This window comes from Ictidomys tridecemlineatus, chromosome 12 (assembly GCF_052094955.1).
Source record: "Ictidomys tridecemlineatus isolate mIctTri1 chromosome 12, mIctTri1.hap1, whole genome shotgun sequence".
NCBI classification, from domain to species: Eukaryota; Metazoa; Chordata; class Mammalia; order Rodentia; family Sciuridae; genus Ictidomys; species Ictidomys tridecemlineatus.
In genome coordinates this window covers 91,217,305-91,243,071 of record NC_135488.1, presented here as the reverse complement: position 1 = coordinate 91,243,071, position 25,767 = coordinate 91,217,305, and the positions used below count along the sequence as shown (strand labels likewise).

At 32.6% G+C, this 25,767-nt stretch overlaps 1 protein-coding gene across 1 annotated transcript in view; it reads left to right on the top strand.

The window, feature by feature from the left end:
- Positions 1-24,660, top strand: part of Hnrnpll (heterogeneous nuclear ribonucleoprotein L like) — a 36,475-nt gene extending 11,815 nt beyond the window's left edge. Inside the window, exons 3-13 of the mRNA XM_078029337.1 lie at positions 3,018-3,255; positions 5,533-5,613; positions 6,902-7,003; positions 7,090-7,162; positions 11,279-11,350; positions 15,461-15,678; positions 18,223-18,344; positions 19,046-19,247; positions 20,041-20,098; positions 20,243-20,341; positions 23,606-24,660. Of these exons, the coding sequence (XP_077885463.1) occupies positions 3,018-3,255; positions 5,533-5,613; positions 6,902-7,003; positions 7,090-7,162; positions 11,279-11,350; positions 15,461-15,678; positions 18,223-18,344; positions 19,046-19,247; positions 20,041-20,098; positions 20,243-20,341; positions 23,606-23,661 (1,321 nt within the window). The 3' untranslated portion in view covers positions 23,662-24,660. The remainder of the gene's footprint in view (positions 1-3,017; positions 3,256-5,532; positions 5,614-6,901; positions 7,004-7,089; positions 7,163-11,278; positions 11,351-15,460; positions 15,679-18,222; positions 18,345-19,045; positions 19,248-20,040; positions 20,099-20,242; positions 20,342-23,605) is intronic.
- The last annotated feature ends 1,107 nt before the right edge of the window (positions 24,661-25,767 follow it).

The following is a 25,767-nucleotide window of genomic DNA, read 5'->3' as shown; positions in this document are numbered from 1 at the left end:
AAAAGAAAAAGAAAGAAAGAAAGAGAAAACTAACCAGAAACACAGGGAGCTTTCTTAAAGCCAGGAAAAATTCAGGCAGATATCAGAAAGCAGGTTGATGACTTGTTGGTAACTGTAGGGAAATAACTATTTACATATTTTGAAAACTAACCAGAAACACAGGGAGCTTTCTTAAAGCCAGGAAAAATTCAGGCAGATATCAGAAAGCAGGTTGATGACTTGTTGGTAACTGTAGGGAAATAACTATTTACAAATTTTGATGTCAGTTGGAACCATGATGTGAGTTTAGGGGATTAAGGAATTAGAACTGTTTAATTAGTTAAGTAACTTGAATCATTTCTTGGGTGGCTGGCCCGTTTTAGATTCTAGACTATTTGATACTGAATCCTTAGTACTGTCTAATGTATATACATGTCACTCATTTAATTTGTATAGTACATCATTCTGCCCTCAGGATTGGTATTATGTGGATAGAAAAGTTATGAAATAGTTAGAACAAATTAGTGTATAATTATGAGCTTAATTGACATAAATAAGTATAAGAGGAGTTTCAGTTGAATGAAATAATCTTGAATAAAAGGTGACTGTTAAAGCTGAAAAGAACTGTGAACAGCTCCAATCAGGAGTAGGAGTTTTGCTTTAAAAATACTATATTTATAAAGCCTTTTGTGTGTGTGGAGGGGGCTGTACTGGGTTTTTTTTTTTTTTGGAGACAAAGAGTCTCTTTAAATGCTGGCCTCAAACTTGAGATCCTCCTATCTCAGCTTCTGGATCAGCTAGGATTATAGGCATACTTCTCTATTTGTTAATGTGTTTATTTAGTTGTAATGTGAAATTATAAAGATTGTAGAAACTGCTCATGTCGGGTAAATTATCAAATTCAATATAAAGTTTATACCTAAAAAAACTAGATGCATAGGAAATAAGAAATGGCAACATCAGAATAACAATATATTAAGACTTTTGCTGTGTTTTTACCTTTTTGTTTTTTTTCTGTTATAGCCAAAAGGATATTTAAAAATTTTTGTCTTTATTTTCCTCCCTTCTCCTCTGTCAAAAAGGAAATGATGTTGTATCGTGATGACCTATGCTAGTTAAGACAAAATTTTGGGGACCTAGTTTGTTGCCTTCTGTATTTTTGTTTAAAAGTTAGTAATAGTTTTCAAGATATGGAGTTGAAAGCATTGACCTTTTATGCCCTTAACCTTTTTGTTTCTCTTCCATCTCTCTTTGGTCATTCATTCTTTCTCATATTGCTTTTCTAAGATTTGTTAAAATTTTGCACCAGCAAATTTAAGCACATACTAAAATGTATGTAATATTTAAATTTTCCCCTTCTCTATCTTCATATAATGCCACTTTTTTGGGTAACCTTTTTCACTTTTTGTGCTTAGTTTACTTCTTTTAGTTATAGAGAGCAGTTTTATTATGATCAAGTCTATATTAAGACAATAATTTTTTGTGCCTTTATAATTTTTCTGTTAAGGGGCATTATTAACATATTTTCTTGGTAATATAACTTATATATTAAACTGATTTTTTTTTTTTTTTTGGAAAAGAACATACATTCTCCTTGAGACAATTTCTTTAGCATAGATCTAATTCCAGGGTTTTCTGTTTTTCTTGTGCAAGACTTTAGAATTTCACTGAGGAGTCTTTCTAAAAGTAATGTTTTCTCTCTTGGGATTTATATTTTGCATTTATGGTTGATAAATCTTCCAAGTCCTTGGCGTTACTATTTCAGTATATACTTCTTTAATTTTGAATAATGTGGGTGGGTATAACTAACAAGCCTCCTAGACCAACAAATATTGATTAAATACCTGTTGTGTGCTGGGCTCTGTTTTTAGCCTCTGAATATGTAAAGATGAATGAGGCAAGGTCTGTATAAAATATGGTAATTGGGCTGGGGATGTGGATCAGTGGTTAAGCTCCCTGGGTCAATCCCTGGTACCAAAAAAAAAGGTAATTATCTTTTAAGGGCCTACTGTGTAACAGGTACTCAGTTAAGCAGTTTTTGTGTAGTTAACTCTGCTCTTAACAACAGTTCTCCAAATTTTGTAAATGAGGAAACTGATTTATGAGAATAATTTCCTGGAATGTAGATGGTCTGTTTCTTACTAATATCATATTATTTGTCAGTTTTTAAAATGAAGTTGTAGGTCCTGGATATGTGATTTAAAAGCAGTGAGGTCAATGACCTGATGTGATTTCTCTGTCCTCTGCTGTTTTAAAAAGCATGGTTGATTTTTAATTATTTTTTTTAAACATTTTTAAGGTTCTTGTTCCTGTGAATAGAGAATATGTTTGCACTGTTGTGCTGTGATTTCTCATTTTTCTTTCTTCACCTTATTATTCATTTCATGTATTAAAATATATTCCCCTCCAAAGAATATATTATGAAAGTAAATGCCTCATGCTCCTGCCCTTAGGCAGCCATGATTATTATATTCTAGTGAATATCTTGTCATGGATTTTTGATGTTTAAAAGTATTCTGGAGATTATTTATATGAACCTTTGTCAGTCTAAGGTTGCTTTTTTTTTTTTTTGGCTCTCTGTTTTTAATAATAAAAGTGTAGTCAATTCTTTGTTACCATTGTGCGCACTTATTTGGAAAATCCAAGAGTGGTAGTAGTAAATTCTGCTATTTAAGTAGGGGTTCTGCCTGTCAACCTGATATTTTCTATCTTGATATTTGCTAGGGAGTAGTAGCCTGAAGAATAAACTGTATGGTGTCATTAGTAACTAGTAATAGGGAATTGTGCTTGAGGAAGGCAAGAGATGGATAAGCTTTCTATCCTGGAGAGACAAGCTTCAAATGTATTCCATCTCCCTGGCATACCACAATTTGGATGATTAAGGGTCGACTTATATTGGATGTAAACAGTAAAGAATACTAATTGGTATGATTTGCCACATTTTTTGTTAAAGTCTGCTCTTAACTGAGTAAGTAATATTAATTGAACTTGTTATATTTGGATTTTTCCCTTCTTTTCCTTCTCACTTTCCTTTTCAGCTATGTGATGATGATGCCATTTAAACGACAGGCTCTTGTGGAATTTGAAAACATAGATAGTGCCAAAGAATGTGTGACATTTGCCGCAGATGAACCTGTGTACATTGCTGGCCAACAGGCTTTTTTCAACTATTCTACAAGTAAAAGGATCACTCGGCCAGGAAATACTGATGATCCATCGGGAGGCAACAAAGTTCTCTTGCTGTCAATTCAGAATCCTCTTTATCCAATTACAGTGGTATGTATGACAAATTGTCTCTACAGTGATTAACCTGTATTTTTCTTATCAGCCAGCTAGATATTTTAAAATAGTTTTTTAAATTATTAATATTAACTATCAAGTTTAGTAAACAGGAAAAAATAGCACTGAAGTCAAAAAGATCAGAAGCACAGTTGTCATAATTAAATAGGCACATTAAAATTTTTTATTACTTATCATGTATCAGTTTTGTATCAGGGATTATAAATAGACTTGCTAGAAATGGTCCAGGAAATCTCTTTTACTCATATGCTAGAATATGTATAAGAGCATCTACCAGGTAATGACAATAATACAGTTAGATGCACATAATTGTAAGTTATTTTGAGATAGCTTGTTAAAAACCTATCTTTGACTTACTTCGATTTACTCAAAACTCCCTGTAATCCTTTTATTATTATTACATTTTTTTAATATGGTGCTGAGGATTGAACCCAGTGCCTCACATGTGCAAGGCAAGTGCTCTACCACTGAGCCACAGCCCTAGCTCCCCTGTAATCCTTTTAAAAGGTATAATTATTAGTAGAATTTTTAAAAAGGATTCATGTCCTGAACCAGTTGAATGCATTACACTCATTATTACCCATATACAGCACAATTTTTAGTAACTCTGTATATATATGTTCATGCTGAATTATGCCATCATACATGTACTTTTTTTTTTGCATTACAATTCTTAATACACATACCACAATTTTTCATATCTCTGCTTGTATATGTTGTACATGTTGACACCAAATTCAAATCTTCATACATGCATTTTGTATAATGATGACCATCATATTCCCCTATCCTTGCTATTCCACTTCCCCCTCCCTTTTCCTCCCACCCCTCTTCCCTATCTAGAAATAATCTTCCTCCCATGCTCTCCCTCCCTATCCCACTTTGAGTCTTCCCCTTATATCAGAGAAAACATTTGGCATTTGCTTTGGGGATTGGCTAACTTTACTTAGCATAATCTTCTCTGACACCATCCATTTACCTGCAAATGCCTGATTTTGTTCTTTTTTTTAGTGCTGAGTAATATTCCATTGTGTATAAATGCCACATTTTTTTTATCCTTTCACCCACTGAAGGACATCTTGGTTGGCCCCACAGTTTAGCTATTTTGAGTTGTGCCGCTATAAACATTGATGTGGCTGTGTCCCTGTAGTATGCTGTTTTTAGGTCCTTTGAGTGTAGTCCAAGAAGAGGAATAGCTGGGTCAAATGGTGGCTGAACCAGTTGAATTCTTAATAATCATGTTTGTTTCATAGTAAACTAGTGACAGTGACCCTTGATTTTTATAATAACTAGAATATCACAGTGAGGGAACCTTTAGTTGGTATGATTTCTAGCATGGGCATATGATGTGGGGACATGAACTTATAGCTAAGCATAAGATAACTCTTTACATTTAATTAGACATTGTGTATTTGTGTATTTAAAAATATTAATATAATAATAGTATACATATATTTATAGCATTTGGTGTTTAAGGAAAAAGAATAAAACTAATTTGGTATTAGGTACTTTGATTTTTTTTTTTTTAAATCCCTAGTGCCTAACAGTACAGCCGTGTAATTACAACTGCTCAGAAATTTCTTGAAAATTGAATATTCCTCAGTGTGTATTGAGATTTCTCTTAGATGACTTGGGCATCTTGTTTGGTAACATACAACACTATAAGAATGATTTTCCTTTTGTCTTTAGAGCTATTGTCCCTTAAAACAAATATCAGAGTTCTAATCCTCCCTTAATAAGTATTTAGTATTATAATTCAATTGATGATAATATTAAATACTTCAGAGTTGCATTTGGAAAAATAACAATTAGTTACAGTTTTGGTTTATTAGTTATGTTTTGGCCAGAGGTTATTTTAGTCAACTGTTAAAATGAATCCTCATTATTTATTTTTTATGAGATAAAATAGGCATACTGCTTCTCAAATATTTCATTGGAACTCCTCTAATGTTGGTATATTGTGTAGGTGAGGAAATGACTTGAAATTTATTAAAAAATTTTAAACTAATTTTGAAAAATTAGTTTAGGAGCTGAGGATATAGCTTAGTAGTAGAGCACTTGCCCTAGCATGTGTGAGGAGGCCCTGGGCTCCATCTCCAACACCATGCATTTAAAAAAAAAAAAAAATCAATAATTAATAAGAATGACATCTTGAAAATTGTTGGTTTTTAGATAAAACAAAATGGAGTATGGTTTAGTTTTTTTTTTTCCTGAAAGTAAAATGTGAAGAAATCTTTTTTTTTTTTTCCATAGGATGTTTTGTATACAGTATGCAACCCTGTTGGGAAAGTACAACGTATTGTTATATTCAAGAGAAATGGAATACAAGCAATGGTTGAATATCCTTTATTTGTTAATTTGATATTAATGTATATGATTGCTGTGTAATTCATATAGATCTTACTGTTTTCTACTTAAGTGTTTCTAGACAAAAGGTGTTTACTTTTTCTTCCTATAAAAGTCTACTTGGCTTAGATTATAAAAATGAAACTGCATGCCCATAGAGAATTTTACCATTTTGATAAGAATAACTTGGTGCCATAAAACATTACATACTTCATCTCACATTGTGCAGTATCACTATTTATATATGTGCGCTTCAACCTTTTTTAAAAAAAATATATTTTTATTTTTTGCAGTTGGTATACTTCAGCCTTTTGAAGTTTATCCCTAATGAACATCACTGACTCCCCTTAAAATAGTTTGGAAGTAGCAAAACTTTAGAGTCACTAGAGTCTTTTTTTTACCTTTCTTTTGAACCTTTTAAGTAGTCATGGTTTTGTGGAAAATCTACTTTGTTGAATTTTTTATACTTTAAATGAAAAAAGCAAGTTGCAAAATGGTATATATAATACAAGCTCAATTAAAAAAAAAACCCTCCACATCTGTGTATGGGCATGCATAGAAAAGGTAGGGCTATACAGTGAACTCTTTAGCAGTGCGTGCTTCTGGCAAAATGTTTTTGCTTTTGGTCTTTTTCATATACTTTATTGATTTGATTTTTTTTTAATTGTGAACTTCAATAATTTTTAAAAACCCATAAAACTAGTCAAGTGATTATAAAACTTTGCCTTCTCAAAAATATATAAAATTGCGCTGGGTGCGATGGTGCATGCCTGTAATCCCAGTGGCTCGGGAGGCTGAGGCAGGAGGATCAAGAGTTCAAGCCAGCCTCAGCAAAAGTGAGGCGCTATGCAACTCAGTGAGACCCTGTCTCTAAGTAAAATACAAAATAGACTGGGGATGTAGCTCAGTGGTCAAGTGCTGAATTAAATCTCCAGTACCAAAAAATATATGTGTGTGTGTGTGTGGGGGGTGTATGTATGCATACACATATATATATTTTTTTGTTATTCATTTTTGTATTACTTCGGTTCTTTGTAATGTTTTTCTGCTCATTCCCCAATTTACAAAGTCTACTTAGCAGGATTACTGTGGATAGTTTGTTTTGTTTGGTACTCGTGATATTAAAAATAAATTCTATCAAAATTTGTCTAGAAATTTTATTTGGCAAAATATTTCTAGAATTAAAGAGTTATTTCTGATTATTTTTATTACCTTTTCTTTGATAGTGAAGAATGATTAAATATCAGATACTTTGAACCAGATTTCCTTAATAGAGCTTATGTTCGAATCAGTCCTTTGTGCACAGAAAGCTAAGGCAGCACTCAATGGAGCAGATATATATGCTGGATGTTGCACACTAAAAATTGAATATGCAAGGGTAAATATTTTTCCAATACTTTACCAAAGAAATATTTATGCTTTGGGAAATACAGTTTGAACTTACTTTATTTTCAATCTTGACAGCCAACTCGTCTAAATGTTATTAGGAATGACAATGACAGTTGGGACTACACTAAACCATATTTGGGAAGACGAGGTAGGTATTCTATGCATTTTAGAATATACTTACATCTGCTGACAAATTTTACATGCAGTTAGATTCCTGTTCCTGAGATGAGCTAGTTAATTTAAATGAAAATTTGGTTGGTGAATGCTTTTGTTGCAAAAGACCATGTAATGCTGGAAAATAACCTTGAACATTAGTGCCCCCTACTGGTATGTACTGAGCTATTTATATTTAGTTCAACAAGAAGCCCACACATACAGGCACGCCCGCAGTTCAAGGACTTGCATTTCTCCAAGCAGCTCTCTCTCTTTGGAGGAGAGGAAACTGATTCAGAATATTCCTTACAAACTGCAAACTTGCACACTGCTTCTCTATGGAAAGGACTTTTCCCCCAAGCTGGACGAGGCATTAAGAAGGATAGAGGACTCCAACAGGCTGACTCTACACTTCATCATGCACAACATCGGCATCAGCAAAAAGCCCTCTGAAAAAACTCAGACTTGCAATTCACCTTGACTGCATACTGCATGCACCATCACCCCAAGTTTTTAAAGAAGGACACTTAACAGTACTTCAGACTTGCATGGGATGAACACCATGATAGACTGTGCCCATTTATTCAAGTTGTATGTATATATTGGTCTGATTTCCCTTAAGGTTTCAGTTGTAGAATTTTAGACTTTTCACCAACGGAAACTAGACTTTTATCTACAATGTTGTAAATCTTGATGCCCATTACTGTAACTGTTTGCAGCTTAGATTCAAGTTGTTAATTGGCAAATAAGCAGGGCCAGTTTATCAACAGATCTTGGGAATTGATGATGCTCAACCAATCCACACAGATACTGAAGATACGTGGATTAGAAAGGTGCACACTTGGCTGGGGGTAGAGCTCAATGGTAGAGCACATGCTTAGCATGTTCAAGGCCCTGTGTTTGATCCCAGCACCCAAAAAATACCAAAAAGAAAGAGAGGTGCATACTTGCTGCACTTAAGTATACTTTCCCCCCCCTCAATTGTGGTCATTGAACAGAATTCTAACATAATGAAGAGGTGCATTATATGTAAAAGATGTTTTTCTGTGTGGTTTGATTTTTGTAAAGTGACTGTTCATAAGTTGTCAGTTTTGTAACAATTTAAGGTTATCACTTATGTTAATTTGTGTAACTAGAAATTTTGACATTTCAAATTGGGTGAAATTAACATGTCTGTTCAAGGTAGAATATATTTAAACTTGATAAATCTGAAAAAATGAGAGCATTTCATTTGAGATGCATATTCATCTATAGCCTATAAATGCTAAATTTCATGAGCATAAATTTCATAAAATTGTTCAACTAACTGTGTGGCAATTCTGGAATATACAAATTAAAATGTGGATCTTGTAAAAACAAGGGGGCTGCAGTATTGGCTACATCTCAACTACAATATCAGTGTTTGAACCATGTGTTGGAAAAACTCAAAATGAGTATGTATAAAAGTCAACTAGAAAAAAAAAATCATGGCATCCAAAATATCTTGGGCAGTGGGTACGCTTTAGTGCACGTACTGTTTATCAAAAAAAAAGACAATGTGATGATCCTTTGCATGTTCAAATATTTAGGTCTTTGGGATTATTGGCTTCTTTAATTCACAATTTCTGGAAAATCATCTTGCCTTCTGCATGGGGTTGTAAATAGGTTTGTTTTTTAATGAAGCTTTGGCTAGACCCCCAGATTTTCACTACTTAATGGAAATCTGCTTGGCCTTGGCTTGGTTCAGTTCAATCCAATATTGGAAAACAAAGCCTTAGTACTCAAACAACATGGCAAGTGGTTGATGAGAAATCTCTCACTTCTGTCAGTTTATAGTCAGTTACTGAAGACTGAGTTTTGATTTTTGTTTACTTATTTGAAGTGTAGTGCATTTTTGGTTTCATTTTTCTTATTGTCTCAAAACATTTTTAGATTTTAACAACATTTATATGTATTCTTTAAAAGGTCTGGAGTTTACATAAAACCAGCATAGTTTTTCACACATTTTTAGTCAGATAATCTGTTTAGAAATGTGTAAGGCAGATAATACAAATAGTGAAATACAGTTAATTAAAGGATGAAAACAATTTTCTTGATGCTTTCAAGGGAAAAGCTCTTGTCTTCTAATTTCTTACAGACAGGTAATTTTCTGGCAAGCCTATGGCAGTTTTCATATTTTTTTTTTCTGTAGTGATCTTAGCTTGCACTCAAGTGGATAGATCATTGAACCTGTTTATCTGTTCTGTCCAGATAAAGACCTTTATTATATATCTTTTTCTATAAAAAAAAAGAGAACTCTTTAAATTTTTTTTTCATTTAAAAATATCCTATTCAGCCCTAATTATTATAGACTGATATATTCAGTGTTGGATTCTTCTGCTTCTATTTTATGTGACTTCATATTAGGTAGAAGATATTTCGAGTAATGAATTATTAAAAAAGAATGTATGACTGAAAGATACCTTGGAAATCATCTACTCTTAATTCCTTCATTTTATGAAGATTGTTTCTGTGACAACATATCAAATTAGTGATTAAGTTGGAATCTTCTGGTTCCCAACCTAGTTTTCTTTCCTTTATAGCACTGTTAACTGTATCAATAAAGTCGAGCCATGAAGACATTATGGTGGTTTTGGTTTTAATATTCCTAGAGTATTTAAGGAATTGTATTTAGTGTTTGATGGCTATGCTTAAGTAAAGGAACAGTACCAGAAGGAATTGGCAGACTGAATTGATTCAAGATGATTCAGACTTAAATGATGAGAGATGGTGGATGCCATTTGATTTTAAAAAAAAAATAACTGAATATTTAGAGAAGCAATGACTTTGGGAAAATGAGGGAAGGGTCACAATAGCTTTTCAAGTATTTAGAAGAATTTTCAAAGACTGTGAGGTTACAAACGTTAGAATGTGGGTAAAGTGTCAATTTCTATTCAATATAAAAATTAATTTTCTCACAATATAGGGTATTTGAAAAAATAAGAGAAGGTAGTAAGTTGTCTTATTTACTGATATTGGGTAAACAGAGGCTAAATGGTCCCAAATAATAGGGATGTTTTTATATTGAACTGGATGATCTCCTTAGTCCTTTTCAGTGTTGTGATAACTTAGAATAGGTAATTAAAACTATACTTCACTAGACTGAAGTGAATATTAAAGTATTTCTCATCTCCCATAAACCTGATTTGTTTAGATGACTAAGGATATATGAAAAGCCTTCCTCTGAATTTTCAAAGATTAGAATGATCAGCAGACTTTTCTAAAAAGTATTGTACAATGATTTTTTTTTAATTCTCTATTTAACATAGGAAGTGCTGTTTTAGAAATCTTAACAAGTAATTTTTTATTGATGCCTCAAGATTTGGGGAAATTGGCATGCCTTTCTTGAAAATGTAGCTAGAATAAAAATTATCCTTTAGAGTATTGTAGTATTCTCATCCAATAATGTAGCCCCCTTGGTTAGTTTTATCTTGGCATACTTAAAAGTTTGGGGGTTGCTCATAGTTCTGCCTGATGTTAAGGTCTATAGACAATGACCTATCTATGAGATAATATGAGTCAGTGACGTGAAAATTTTCAGCTCTCAAGTCAGTAGGTGTTTGTAAATATGTGTATATACATATAAAATACTCTGTGTTTACTGATTGTGAAACCATGTAATACAGGTTGTTGTTGGCTTATGCTGAAACTTCTTGAAAGAAGCCCACTTTGAAAATGTGTTGCTGTTGAAGCTAATAGTATGATTCAGGTACTGTCTTTCAAAAGTACTGCACTTAAAGCTTGTTTTAAAGACATGTATTGGTAAAACCTTCTGTACAGTGTCAACCTCTAGCATTGTGTACATTCATTTTCTGCAAAGTATCTATTCTTCCCTTAAATTTGAAGTGTGATTGTATTTGGCATTTGCCAAAAAGATATTTTCAAGTTAAGTGGAATTTGTTAGATAGAATTATTTTCTTAAATTTTTGGTGTTTGTATTTAAATTGGATATGAATGGATGTTTAAAGTTAACCAGGAGTCACATTTCTTTTATGAAGTATAATGGATGTTTTGAGTGGGTGTTTCCCATGTGAGAACTCTGTGAAGTACTTGGATCAAAATTGTTAAAACCATGTTTCTACTTTTGTGTCAGATAGAGGAAAGGGTCGCCAGAGACAAGCCATTTTGGGAGAACACCCTTCTTCGTTTAGACATGATGGCTATGGTAAGTTTGTCAAGGCAGAAGGAGGGTAGTACAGATGAACTATTAGAATTTTTGCATTTCTGATGAAGAATGGCACATTTCTTGTCTCTGAATTTTTCCTGCTCATCTGATTTGATTTATATGGGATCAGTTCCTTAAAATGTACTCCCAAGAAGTTGTCCCAAATCCCTTGTTTTCTTAGGATATTAATATACCAAATAGTCATTGAGATAAATTGAGAGCTATTGGTTGGGGATTGAAAACTGTTTGCCATTATATTTTGTTTGGTTTGATTTTGATTTGTAATGGGCTTTGACCTGAAAGAGGACCAAAAAGGAGTATTGATCAGTAGGTTTATTTTCTTCAGTAGTTATGAGCAAAGAGGAATTTTGAGTAATAGAGGTGAAAGAATGGGGTATTTGTCAATGACAAAAGCTTGCTTCTGTTTAGATTCTTAGTTCTACTGTTGGTATTTGGGTTTGCTTAAGTTTAAATTCCCCTTTTAAAACGTCTCAGCTCTTGTTTGCTGTGTTGATAATTAAGATTATGAAACCTAGAATAATAATCTTTTTTTAAAAAAAAATTAGGCTTCAAACTGTTGTTCTTCCATGTAGATGTTGCAGATTGCTATTGATAAGACTTAACTTGATATAAATTGTTTTCAAGTATTTTTTTAGTTTTTAGTGGTAGTTATTTTGCCCCTGCCTATTCTGTGCATTACAACTGAAATACAAGACAAAGTGGGAGGAAATATAAATTACTGAATAGTACTCTTGGGATTTTTCATTGAGAAACTCCTGATGTCTGTTGTACTGAATGTTTTCAAATTGCTTATGTATTTGATTTAATGACAATTCTTAGGTATGAAGGTGTGAGCTTTATTATTCCTTATCATGTGTGATATATTTATGTTCAAGGTTCCCTAGTAGTCTATATGGCACAGAAGATTGAAATGATCTGCTATATGTCAAAATAGTATGTCACAGAATGGAAGTCTTAGTACAAGTTTTAGTGAATTAATTATTTTAATTAATCATTTTTATTAGTTGTTGTCTAACAGAATTAATATTAAATATGGTTGTCTGAGTGGTTCTGGTCCTGCAGTAAAGAAAAACTTGGCTGAGAGCCTGTTGTGCTTTGCGTAATGGAAGGTTACAAAAATTGCTAATTACTAGTTTGTAGAATAGTTGTAGAGTTAAATATGTCAATGGCAGTCAGCTGAAAGCTAAAAATTGGCTGAATGTTTTGCCAAAGGGGACTAGAAAAACTGAAAGAATAAATGAAGGAAAAGGAACTTTACTGTTGAGTGTTAAAACTGATTATTTTCATAGTATAGGTTTTCAAGTTTGTTTCTTTACAAAATGTTTTACTGGAAAATTATATAAACAATATATTACATGCCCTACAAGAGCCTTTTATTTTAAAAAACAGCCTACTGTGAAATTCTTTGATAATTTCATGTCCTGATTTATTGTATGTGGGAGTAAATTTTAAAATGTAGGCTTATATAAAGAGAAGGGCAAAATTCTTTGGAATGACAAGTTGTTAAATAGAGATCATTGAGGTTCTGGAGAGTTCTGAGGGGAAATGGTTGTGTCAGGGCATCCATTCTGAGCTGTGTCTATTAAGGCATTGAACTCTGAAGTTAATTTGTTCTAAATCTCCTAGGAGTATAAAAGAGGAAACAGAGTCTGAATAAAAAGTGGTAGAGAAGAAGTAAGATGAGGAAGTAGGAAGAAATGGCTGAGTGGTACTGATAAAAAATTTTTACAAATTTTGTGGATCTTAACTGCATTCCTTTAGCCAAGAGCAGAAGAGCTTTGTTTGCATTTTGGGGTCACATCATGAGTGGCTTTTCCTGTAATCGTCTAAAAGAAAAAGGAAGTAGAAAAAATTGAGTCAAGACCCATAGGTTTCATTAGATTAAGCATATTCATTGGTTTATTATAGCAATATAAAATCTATGTTGTCACAATTCTTTAAATCTTTTCAATTTGGGAAGTCTAGCCCTATGAGATGAATAGGTTAGAAGTTTATACTTAAACATTAGAAAAAGTGAATATCGATATACTTACTGTGAGCCCAAGAAAAGTTTGTATATTAATTGCTAGCATCTTTTGATGTGGTTCCTGGACTGAAGATTTTTTTAAAGTTTTGAAAAATGAGAAATGCCTTCAAAATGTTAGTAATGCTGTTATATAGCATTTCCTCACATAAGTGGATTTTTTAAATACCTGATCCGTTAGTTCTTTAAGACAACACCTTTTGAATCAACTATTTAGTATAGCAAGCTTTTTAAAGACTTCTAAGTTTGTTTAAACAATATAAGTAACAATTTAAACAGTGTAGATAACAAACATAATTTTAATTCTGATGGCTCAAGGTCATAATTACAAGCATGATTTATTCTCTTGCACTCACTTTGGTTACCTAAAACAGTAGATCTCAAAGTATTTAGATTTTAGCCAACTTAAGCAGAGTAAAGTTTTCGACTGCAGGTCTTTTCAACTTCATGAAAAAGAAAATTTAGTGATTATAGTGAGGAGTAAAACAAATGGCAGTGACGGGGAGGCAATATAATAGGAATATATCTTTTGCAGAAGGAAGAAGAATGATTGATATTTGAACCATGGTATAACCATCTTGAGTTAGAAGCCAAAATATGTATAATAGCTAGTAGTTTATACACCACACGCTATATTAAATTGTTTTGATAAGCTATCACTTGTGAGAGCAGTTTTAAAAAGTGAACAATTTAAGGTAATACTGATGATGATGCATTGATAAGTATTCTCCAAAGTTGCAGAAATTCACATTGTATTTGTATATGTATGCTCAGTAGTGTTGCTGTGTTGCTATAAATAGCATTTTATGGATATCAAATTTTGTAGATCTTAGTACTCAATTAGTAGACAATAAATAGTTCTAAGAATGAAAGTCAGTGGCATTACATTCTTTTCTTGAGAAACAAGGGAAGGACTTGAGTTTTTGTATTAGTTTTTTTTTTTTTTTAATATATCAGGAGGATCTTTTCGTACATCTAGACTGTGCTTCTATAATCACTTCTCAGGAGTACCTAAGATATGTAGGGCTTATGTTTCTAAGCTACATGTCTTTATCTTACTTGGTACTTATATGAGTTATTCTGCCTCTTGTTACTGTAAGTGTGCTCTATGCCAATTTTTAGTATCACTGTTTCGCCACACACACTCATTCTATTTTACACTCTAGTTTTTTGTTGTTGTTACTCCAAGTAACAAGAAAATTTAAAAAAAAATTGTAGATGGGAAAGTAAGATATAATTGTTTTAAACCAAAGTTAGCAAGTTCAGTCTTATTGAGGGATTCTTAGTTTGGCATGTAGGTTTGTATGTTTCTGTTTCTGTGACATCAGTTTTAGATATTCAGACATTAATTCCTGCTGGGTTCTTGATGGTGTTTTTTTTAAAAATGGAGGTTGCAGAATGATAAGACACCGATATTAGATGCCAAACAGGTTTTAGTTTCCTAAAATAAAATTAGAATAAAATACTAACCTGAAAATACATTATTGTGCATTGTATTCAAGGAGACAACTTTTTAGGGAACTAAAGGTGCTCTTTTTGTTATATCTGTATAGAGATTACTTCCTAGATTTTACTGTATACTTTTTTTATAGTACATTGGCAATTTTTAAGATTTGAGGCATAATTTACATACAGTGGCCCAGAGTTTTACATTGGCTCCCCCCAACCCCAGAGCCTAATCCCATATAATTTTTTGTTAGGCTATAAATTTATATTTTTAAAAATGGTAGCCTGTGTATATAGGTACAGATCAGTGTATATTGGATCTGATACAAATGAAGATTTTATTAATTTCCTACAGTTAGTTTATTTCTACTCATACACTTTATGTTTTTGGATGTATGTAAAACTAGGTTATATTTAGAGTTTATTTGGGGGAGATCGGGAGTATAGCTCAGTGGTAGAGCACTTGCCTAGCATGTCTGAGGCCCTGGGTTCAATCTATAGCACTAAAACGGGGGGGAAAAAACATCCTTTTGTTTTATCTGATGTTCATCTATTGAAGTATTTACAAATGGAACTATGTGTATGTGTTTTATTTGTTTTTTGTTTTGGTCATTTTTTAGGATCCCATGGTCCACTGTTGCCTTTACCAAGTCGTTACAGAATGGGCTCTCGAGATACACCTGAGCTTGTTGCATATCCATTACCACAGGCTTCTTCTTCTTATATGCATGGAGGAAATCCCTCTGGTTCAGTTGTAATGGTTAGTGGATTACATCAACTAAAAATGAATTGTTCAAGAGTCTTCAACCTATTCTGCTTATATGGAAATATTGAAAAGGTGAGTTTCATTTTATGTTAGAGTATTTAGTAGTCATTCTGAAGAAGCATTCAATATATGTCTTTTCCGTATATCAGAAGCATCCAAGTCTTTTTCAGGAGTGACTCACACAAGCGAAAAATCCATTATGTATGAATTTCAGAAATTATTTTTTGTTGCTAAAAGTATGTTATTGGTACTAAAAAAATTTTTTTTAAATAATTAAAGTTCAAAGCAGTAATTTAATCAGCTACTAGAGCATTCTGGCCATAAACCCTTTATGGATAGTTTTCAACTAATAGTACTTGACTTAGGACTTTTCAACTTTACGATGGTGTGAAAGTGATATGCATTCAATAGAAATAGTACATCAATTTTTGATTTCTGATCTTTTCCCATGGTAGTGATATGTAGTATAATATTGTTTTTATAATGCTGTGAAGTGGTAGCAAGCTACAGCTCCAAGTCAATTACATGATGAGGGTAGACAACTGATTTTCTCTAGTCTGCTGTGTTGATAAGACTTCTAAGTTTGCTTAAACGATATAAGTAACAAACAGTGTAGATAACAAACAGTGGGTGTGTTATTAGTCAAGTTATATCTGTATATTTGATCACTTCAAAGAAATTTTAGCACTTACCATGTTGAACTATAGAATTTAAAAGGGCAGTTAACTTTCACAGAGCTATATATATAAACATGTCTAAAGAGCTTGTGCAGAAGTCTTGCATTTGGGGAGAATTCTAAGATTTATGTACTTCCTAAACAATGGTATGAGTATCTTCCAGGGAACATTGTGCTCCATCAGTATTGGAAACTGACCTACTCTGATAGAATTTTTTAATACTGTAGTAATGCTGTTTTCCGTCTGTTCTTTTTTTAAATGTTCTTTTCACAATGAAAAGAGAATACAAGCATGTGAGTCACAAGTGTGTGGGAGGAGAGCATGACTTGAAAAGTTGGTACTCTTAGTTTTTATTTTTAGTTCACTAATTCTCAAGTCTCCTTGATCTGGAAGGAACTCTTCTGAATTCTGAAACAACAGTTTCCTTCATTATTTAATTATATTAAAAAAATAGAAGAGAAAGAAAATTCCACATTTGGTCTGAGGGACAGCACATGGGATATTTCTGCTTATATAACTGCTTATATAACGGGGTAGATTTAATAACATTGGGGAGAATAGATTAGATTTTTTTTTTTTCACAGACATTTATCTTAGACCAGGTTGTTTTAAAGTTTAGGAACTGCATGTTTCCATGGGCTTAATGTGTATTTTATATTTTATTACAGTACTATTTTTCTGTTTGTGCTTTTCAGCTATGTAGACAACCATACTCGGGCAGTTTTATCTACATCTTTAATTGATCTTTGTCTTTATGTTGGGAAGTAATTTTGTGATTGAGAAACCTAAATTTGCTTTTTTGAATAAAACTTAAGTTTTTCTGCATGTTATTGGATAGTTCTAATATCTTTTACTCCACATCTCCTCAAACATTTTTAAAATTAAAATGATACATTATTACACATTATACTCAAGGTATCATAATCCTTTAAAGACCTAGATATAGTTAATTTTTCCTGACTTTTGGGGAGATTTACCAGTATAAGAAGTATATACACTTAGTCACTATTAGATTTTTTTGTATATAATTGGATTAAATCAAGGGAGAATTTTATCCACAAGAAGAATGATTTCAAATAAGCTGAAAAATATTGCTACTAAAGTACAGATGTAGTGTAAAGACACTATGTCACATTAACATTAATAAACTAATGGAAATAAATCTGATAATTGGATATGTCTTATAAATAGGTTCTCAGTATTCCCTTGAGGTAGACATGTAAGAAAGAAGTATTTTCAAGGTATCATGTATGTTAGTGGTACTTAATTATTTAGGGACTTCTTAAGGTAGGCATTATGCTGAAATATTTATCACATTTTCTTTCACCCAGTTTTTACAACATTAAATATTGGAATACCGAGAGATACGTATGATCTCTGCCCAAGATGTTATGAAAACTCAATCAAGTATACTGTTTGTTTTTTAAACTGCTCTTATGTTGCAATTCCTATTGACCATTTTATATTTTATAGCATCTTGTTTATTACCTTAACAGAACTCTGTATTGTTCGTAGTTATTATTTGCTTTGAAATTTGTGATCTACCTACTAGACTGTTAGGTTCAAGAAGATTGTGTTCACCATTAAATTGCCAGTACCTAGCAATGTACTTATAAGAACATGTTGATATTTGTTGAATGAATAAATATTGATGAGTGTAGAATGAGTTCTAGATATTACCATTATGTTAATTTTACAGGACAGTTTGTGGTTCAGACAAGTTAAGTGAATTGTTCCCAAATCACAGAATTAATAAATAAGTCTGTGCTCTTCACTGTGCTATACAGTAGAATTACAGTTTTCAACTTTATTGGATTTTGATAAAAGTTAAGGGTGTCTCATGGCTGAATGGTTAACCAGTTAAATCATACTATCTTTTTAAAATTCTTTTATGTAAAAGGGAATTAAATGGACACTTTTTGGATTTTTGTATTTACAGGTAAAATTTATGAAGACTATTCCTGGCACAGCACTGGTAGAAATGGGTGATGAGTATGCTGTAGAAAGAGCTGTCACACACCTTAATAATGTCAAATTATTTGGGAAAAGACTTAATGTTTGGTAATTATTTATCTTAAGTGATAATTTTTTTAAAACTTCTTGTCTTTTATTAGAGACATTTATTTCAACTTTAGAATATTTTAGAGAGCACATATGAAACCATCAGCAGTGGTAACATTATCCTTTTAGACAAGTTTAGGGTTATATTATTCATATTCTGTTTACAATACCTAGTTTTTAGTTTTGTGATCATGAAAGAACGTGTTAAAATAGGCAAGTTTTTTTGTTAGTTACCTAATATGAAAGTATATCAATAGATTTTCTTTCCAAATTCGTGCCTAAACTATAAGAGAGATTTTAATACAATTTTGTATCCACTAATTCGGCCAATCACAGATTGAAAATATCAGGGGAAAAATTGTGTCTACACTGAATGTATACAGATTGTTTTAAAAAATATTATTCTCTAAATATAGTCTAACAACTTTTTATGCTGTATTAGTAATCTAGAGATGATTTAAAATACATGGATGTTCATAGGTTATATGCAAACACCATCTTTTATAGGGGACTTGAGCATGCTCAGGTTTTGTTATCCTTGAGGGGTTCTGGAACCAATTCTCTGGCTACCAAGCAAAGACTGTACTATATTTAAATAGCTGTACATATAGCTGTACTATATTTAAATAGCATTTTGATACTACCTGTTGCTTTTTATCTAACAAGGTATATTATGTATCTTTTTCCTTTCCAATCTTCAGTGTATCTAAACAACATTCAGTTGTTCCAAGTCAGATATTTGAGCTGGAGGATGGTACAAGTAGCTACAAAGATTTTGCAATGAGCAAAAATAATCGATTTACAAGTGCTGGCCAAGCTTCTAAGAATATTATCCAACCACCCTCATGTGTGCTGCATTATTATAATGTTCCATTGTGTGTCACAGAAGAGACCTTCACAAAGGTAGGCACTGAAATGCAAATGTGTAGAATGTTGCCATTTCCTGGCATTAAATTTATATCATATTTTAGCCTCACTTTAAAGTCTCTTTTCTTTTTTGGGGAGGTATTTGGCATATAGTTTATTCTTTGGCCTTTATACTCTTCTGGGATCCATTAGGAATTTGTGATTAAGTCTTTTATTTGTGATTCAGTCTTTTTGCAAGTTAGAATTAAAAGGGGATACTCTTAGTCCTGCATTCAGAAAGTTATTTTATCATGACCTTAAATCTCACCCATAACATTTTATACATTCTTAATTCTTCCCTATTGTAGAAATACTTTGGAAACATTTTCTGTAACACTCTTCCCTACCTTAGGTACTAGATAAATCCTAGTCAACTTGGATAATATATATTTCAATTAACAAATCTGTGGTTTTAGTGTATAGCATGAATAAAATACAAAATAAGGCTGGGGATGTGGCTCAGTAGTTGAGTGCCCCTGAATTCAATCCCTAGTACCCCCCCCAAAAAAAGTTATTTACATAGTTTATAGAATTTTATTATTTTTTTTAAAGGCGGGGAGGGGCTCCCTATCCAAACTTGGATTCCACTGCTGCTTTGTTGGTTAAATACGGGAGTAGCTCCTATCCTCTTGACCTCCATTGTTGTCATAAAAGTCTGATGAATTAATGAATAAAGACTTCAGAGACAAAAAAGAAAAGAATAATTGCAGAGCAATTAGGTAACTCACAAAAGGGGGGGCGGATATTATTCTGGTCGTATTTTTAATGAAATTTTACCTTTCTTTGGCAGTTGTGTAATGACCATGAAGTTCTTACATTCATCAAATATAAAGTGTTTGATGCAAAACGTAAGTGAACATTCCTTCTTTTAAAGTTTTCTGGGGCTGGGGATGTGGCTCAAGCGGTAGCGCTCTTTAAAAAAAAAAAATAAAGTTTTCTGGATAAATTGATGATGAGAAAATAACTGGATTTGTGTTCCTTTTTTATTTAAGCTTCTGCCAAAACACTTTCTGGGCTGTTGGAATGGGAATGCAAAACTGATGCAGTGGAAGCCCTTACTGCACTTAATCACTACCAGATAAGAGTCCCAAGTAAGTATATATGTGTGTGTATCCTAATTATTTATTGGGAATTACCTTCAGAAACACTGACAGTAGTTTTTTTTTGTTTATTTTTTTTGTGGTGCTGGGGATTGAACCCAGGGCCTTGTATATGCAAGGCAAGCACTCTACCAACTGAGGTATATCTCCAGTTTTTTGTTTGTTTGTTTTTTTAATCTTTATTTTTATGGGGTGCTAGGGACCAAACCCAGGGCCTCCTGCATGAGAGGCAAGTGCTCTACCATTGAGCTACAACCCCAGCCCTCCAGTAGTTTTAAAGTAACACTTAGTAGATGTTTTTAATGGGTTGTTTGATCTGCTGTGCCCTTTGGCTCCCCAGTGCTAAGGAGTAGACCCAGGACCTTGTAGATGGTATTACGTATGCGTACTACCTCATCCCATGTTGTTGTTTGCTTGTTTTTTTTCCCCCCTTAAAAACAGAGAAACTACAAATTAGGTAAAGGGGGGCGGGAGCATAGAATCCCACAACTAAACGCTGTTTTATTTATTTCTTGCTGTACAACAAATGACCATAAAATTTAGCAGCTTAAAACAGCAGACATATTATCTTAATTTTCTGAGGGTTAATAATCTGGCTTTATTTCACCTGGATACTTGTCTCATGGTTAAATATGGGAATAGCTCCTATCCTCTTGACCTCCATTGTTGTCAATGGAGGTGACATTGACAACAATGGAGGTCAATGTCTTGAGTCATTTCAAGGCTTGACAAGGGCTGAAAAATTCACTTCTATGCTCATTCATGTTTGCAGGTCCATTGAAGCCATAATGGCCTATTTTTGGTAGCTCGTTTCCCTCAGAGTGAGTGATTAAAGAGAGATAAGAGAAACGTATAGGTTTTTTGTTTTTTTTTTCTGGATGTTTTTTGGTTTTGTTTTTAATAATTGCATGCTGAAAGTGACCTGCCATCATTTGATTTTGCATTCTTTTGGGTCACACAGACCATGGTGCAATTTAGGAGGAGACTATATAAGGGTATGAATACCGTGAGGTAGGGATCATTGGGACCATCAGGGAGACTGCCTTCCATATCCATGTTGATCGTTTTGAAGGAAAGTAATGTAATGTTAGAAAAGTCAGTACATAAAGGTGCAAAATAAAAGTTAAAGCTTTTTAAACCTCCATCCTTTTTTGGTCTTCTTCTTCTATCTCTTCAGCATATAACATCTTACTTTTAAAAAATTTACATAGTTCTTCTATACGTAATTTTCTATGCTTTACTGTTTTCATTTAATATGTCTTAGAGCTACTTCTTTATTGGCACATACAATGCTGCTTTTTAAATTTTTAAAAACATTTTCAGCATAGCTATTCATAGACATGTACCACATTTTATTTTTCCCATCTCTCCACTGACAAAAACTCTGGTGAAACAAGTAGAGTTATTTCTGTTGGTAATAAGAATGTTTACAGTGACATTTTTTTTTATTATTTGCGCTGGGGATTGAACTCGGGGGCACTTGACCACTGAGCCACACTCCCAGCTCTATTTTGTATTTTTATTTAGAGACAGGGTCTCACTGAGTTGCTTAGAACCTCGCTTTTGCTGAGGCTGGCTTTGAACTCGTGATTCTCCTGCCTCAGTTTCCCAAGCCCTGGGATTACAGGTGTGCACCACTACGCCTGGCTATAGTGACACTTTTAAATGTGTATTTATAGAACACTTTTTTAATGTGAACATTAAAAAATTTATATTTTGATAGTCCTCATAAGAGCATAAACATATGAATGATAGTGAAACATAAACCATGAATGACAGTTTGGAATATTATTATTACTTTTTGGCAGTGCTGGGGATGGAGCCTAGGACCTTGCACATGTTAGGCAAGCACTCTACCACTAAGCTACATCCCCAGCCCCTAAAGTTTATATTTTTGATAAAATTTTGCTAGGTTGCTCTTTAGAAAGGCTGTACCTGTGTACATTAACACCTGTGGCCTGTGAAAATGCCCATTGGATTTTATCAGTATGATAGATGAAAAAAATGGTATTCCATTGTTTTAATTTGTTTCATGTAAAACTGTCGTTCTCTTTGTTTATTGTCAATATAATGGTGCCATGTAAAGAACATTTAAAGGGCTGGGGATGTAGCTCAGTTGGCAGAGTGCTTGCCTCACACGCACAAGGTCATGGGTTGAATCCAGCATCACAAAAAAAAAAAAATTAATTTTAACTTTGAAACTGTGTGCTGTATGATTTACTTTGATCCTGGGTCTAAAAAGGATATTAAAATTTCACTTCTTAAAAATAAAAGTGTATTTAAAAAATAATAAAATCAAAAAATAACAGGGAAAATTAAATTACTAGGTATAGTAATGAATGGTAGTTAAGGAAAAACATTACATGCTTCTGGGCATGGTGGCACACATCTGTAATTCCATCGTGAGGCTTGAAGTGGGAGCATCACTTGAACTTACGAGTTAAGAGACCAGCCTAGGCTATATATATGTATAGTGAGACCCTACCACAAAACAACAGACACATGAAAAACAATACACACTGAAGGGTTTATGGGTAGACTAATGTATGTTAAGATATTTTTAAGGGGCTAGGGTTACAGCTTAGCAGTAGAGCACTTGCCTAGCATGTGTGAAGCACTGGGTTTGAGCCACAGCACTGCATATAAATAAATTATATAAAGGTCTGTAAAAAACTGAAATATAAATACATATTTATATTTTATAAACATAAATAATAAATATATATTTGTAGTATTTAAAAATACCCTGCCCCCAAAAGTGCAAGTGAGGGGTAGGTAGATGAAATAATACTGCCAAATGTTGTCAGTTATTGAAGCTACGTGGTAAATTTATGGAACTGATATATATTTTCATGTATATTTGAAAATTTCCTTAATAAGTTAAAAATAAGAGAAATACCTCCTCTCATTTTTTATTTAAATAGTCAGGCTTACTTTTTGATAGAAAGTTTTAACAATGTTTTAAAGTTACATGAGATATTCAAGATATTGTATGGATTGTTAACTCCTTGGAAACAGTAACAATTATTAATCTTTTTATCCTCTGACGTGTCTTGTGAATATTTAGCTTTTAATTTACTAAAAAAGAATTCAGTGCCTTCTTAATGCTTGGAACAGTAAGAATGTAGCAATGAACAAAGTACAGTCCCTCATGGAGCTTTAGTAAATGTGAGCAAGTATAAATCTTCCTTCTTTATTTTCTCTGCTAATTCAAGATGTGATATTGAATTAACTTTGGTTTTTAAATTTTTACAGATGGATCCAATCCATATACTTTGAAGCTTTGTTTTTCTACATCATCCCATTTATAAGAAGAGAAGAGCATGTTAGAATTTATGTTCATCTTTATTACAGTTTTAAAACTACACTTCATTAAAAAAAAAAACTGGTTGATCTAATGTTGCCTTGCTTACTTTAAAATCTTGTTCTGTAATAAAATATTTTGCCTTGAGTAAATTTGTTGTAAACTGAAATACTGTTTTTCATTTCAGGATAGAATATCATAATGTAGACTGTCTACAGCATCATTGTAGACTATGCAAATATATGATTTCTAACCTTATTACTATAATTTTTCTTCCACAGTAAAAATATATTTGCATTCTTAATGCTAATTATCTGCAAGTATTTTTCCATTGTGTATGAGACTAATGCAGGTGAAAGTATTGCATTTTAATATAGAATTCCTATGATATGTTTAGATGTTTAAGTATGTTGCAGTTACTCATATTAAACATGACTTGTATTTATTATTTTAATCAAGTTTGAGAATACCATTGCACATGTTGACCTTTAAGTACTACAGATTTAGCTGATTTTATATTTCTAAAAGGCTAACAGATAATAGACATGGATACACTTGTACAGTCTGCACTCAAACTTATTTAAATTGGTGTATTTTTTTTTTCAGTCATTGTTCATTTGTATTGACATGCTTCTGTTTCTAGTTCCAGTTTGGAGATTTTATAAAGTTATAACAATGAGTTAATGTGTTATCTTCATTTGTTGCATGTGATTTGATCTTGAAGATGCATCTAATGTTTGGTTTGAGATTTTAATAGAAGTTAATTAGTTAACAATTCCTCTTCTATATAATAGTCTGGGATCCACGGGTGGGCTTTAGAGAGACTATAGCCCCCTAAAATTGTGTGTAGAATTTTGGGTATTTGCATTTTTATTTTTTACTCTTTGATCCATCATAATATATGTATTTTTATATATGGTGCAAGATTTAAGGATCTAATTTTATTTTTAATTGAAACAGATAGCTATTTGTCTCAACACCATTTATTAAACATTCTCCCACTGAATCTGTTTCTTTCTCTTTTTTCAAATCTCATATGTAGGCAAGTAAGATTTAAGGACTAAACTTGGTATTAAAAGACCATATCACACTTGTTATTGAGTTCATGACTTTTTAATAATAGAAAACTTATGTAGTCGTTTTGTTTTCATCTTTAAAGAAGGGAGAACATGTTTCACTTATAATTTATAACAACTATGAAGTCCAGAGTTGGAAATAGCAGTTTTGTCATCATCTTGAGACAAGTTTGAAAACAAAAGTTCCATTTAGGTGTTCATATGAAATTTTTGTTTCTAACTTTAACATAGAAAATCTTAAGTCTTTTTAAAATGAGGCAAGAGTTTTTAAAAATTTAAGAGCCAGTCCTGGGGTTGTAGCTCAGTGGTAGGGTGCTTTCCTCTCATGCATTAGGCATTGGGTTCAATCCTCAGCACCACATAAAAATAAATAATGTGTCCATCTACAACTGGAAATTTTTTTTTAATCTAAGAGCTGATAAATATAAAGTTTAGGAAACTAAATACACATTATCATTAGTTTCTCACTTGGATTTTGGTGACAATTGATCCATCAGTGTCCCTTTAATTAACCCTTTAAAGATGTAGAAAATAATTTAAATTTAGTCTAGAAATATTTTTGGCCTTTATCGTGGAACCAGTAAGTTAGACCAAAGGTACTTGTGTGTGAACTGTACATGTATGATACCAGGTAATGTATGTTTCTTGTTCATTGCCAGTTTAATACCTAAGTTTACAGTAAACCAAGTGTTTTTTCTAATGCTTTTTTTTTTTTTTTTGGCTTTTGTTGCAAAATTGAAATATCTTAATTTTAAAAGGTTAAACTTATAGAGATCTGTGTAATAGTTGACTTCTCTGCTTCTGAAATATAATACAGGTTATAAGTTTTAAAGAGATTTTTTGTGCCTAGGAGTCTAGGAAATAAACCTGTGGATATTGGCAGGTCTTATTGAATTTAGATTTGCTTTAAGTGGCATTGACTTTTAGATATGATCTTCCCAGCAAAATGACAAGTGAATTTCTTACAAATAAATAGTTGGTAGGTTGGACCTTGTTCTGATATGTGTGCTGGTGTGTAAGCCCTGTACTGCTGCTGC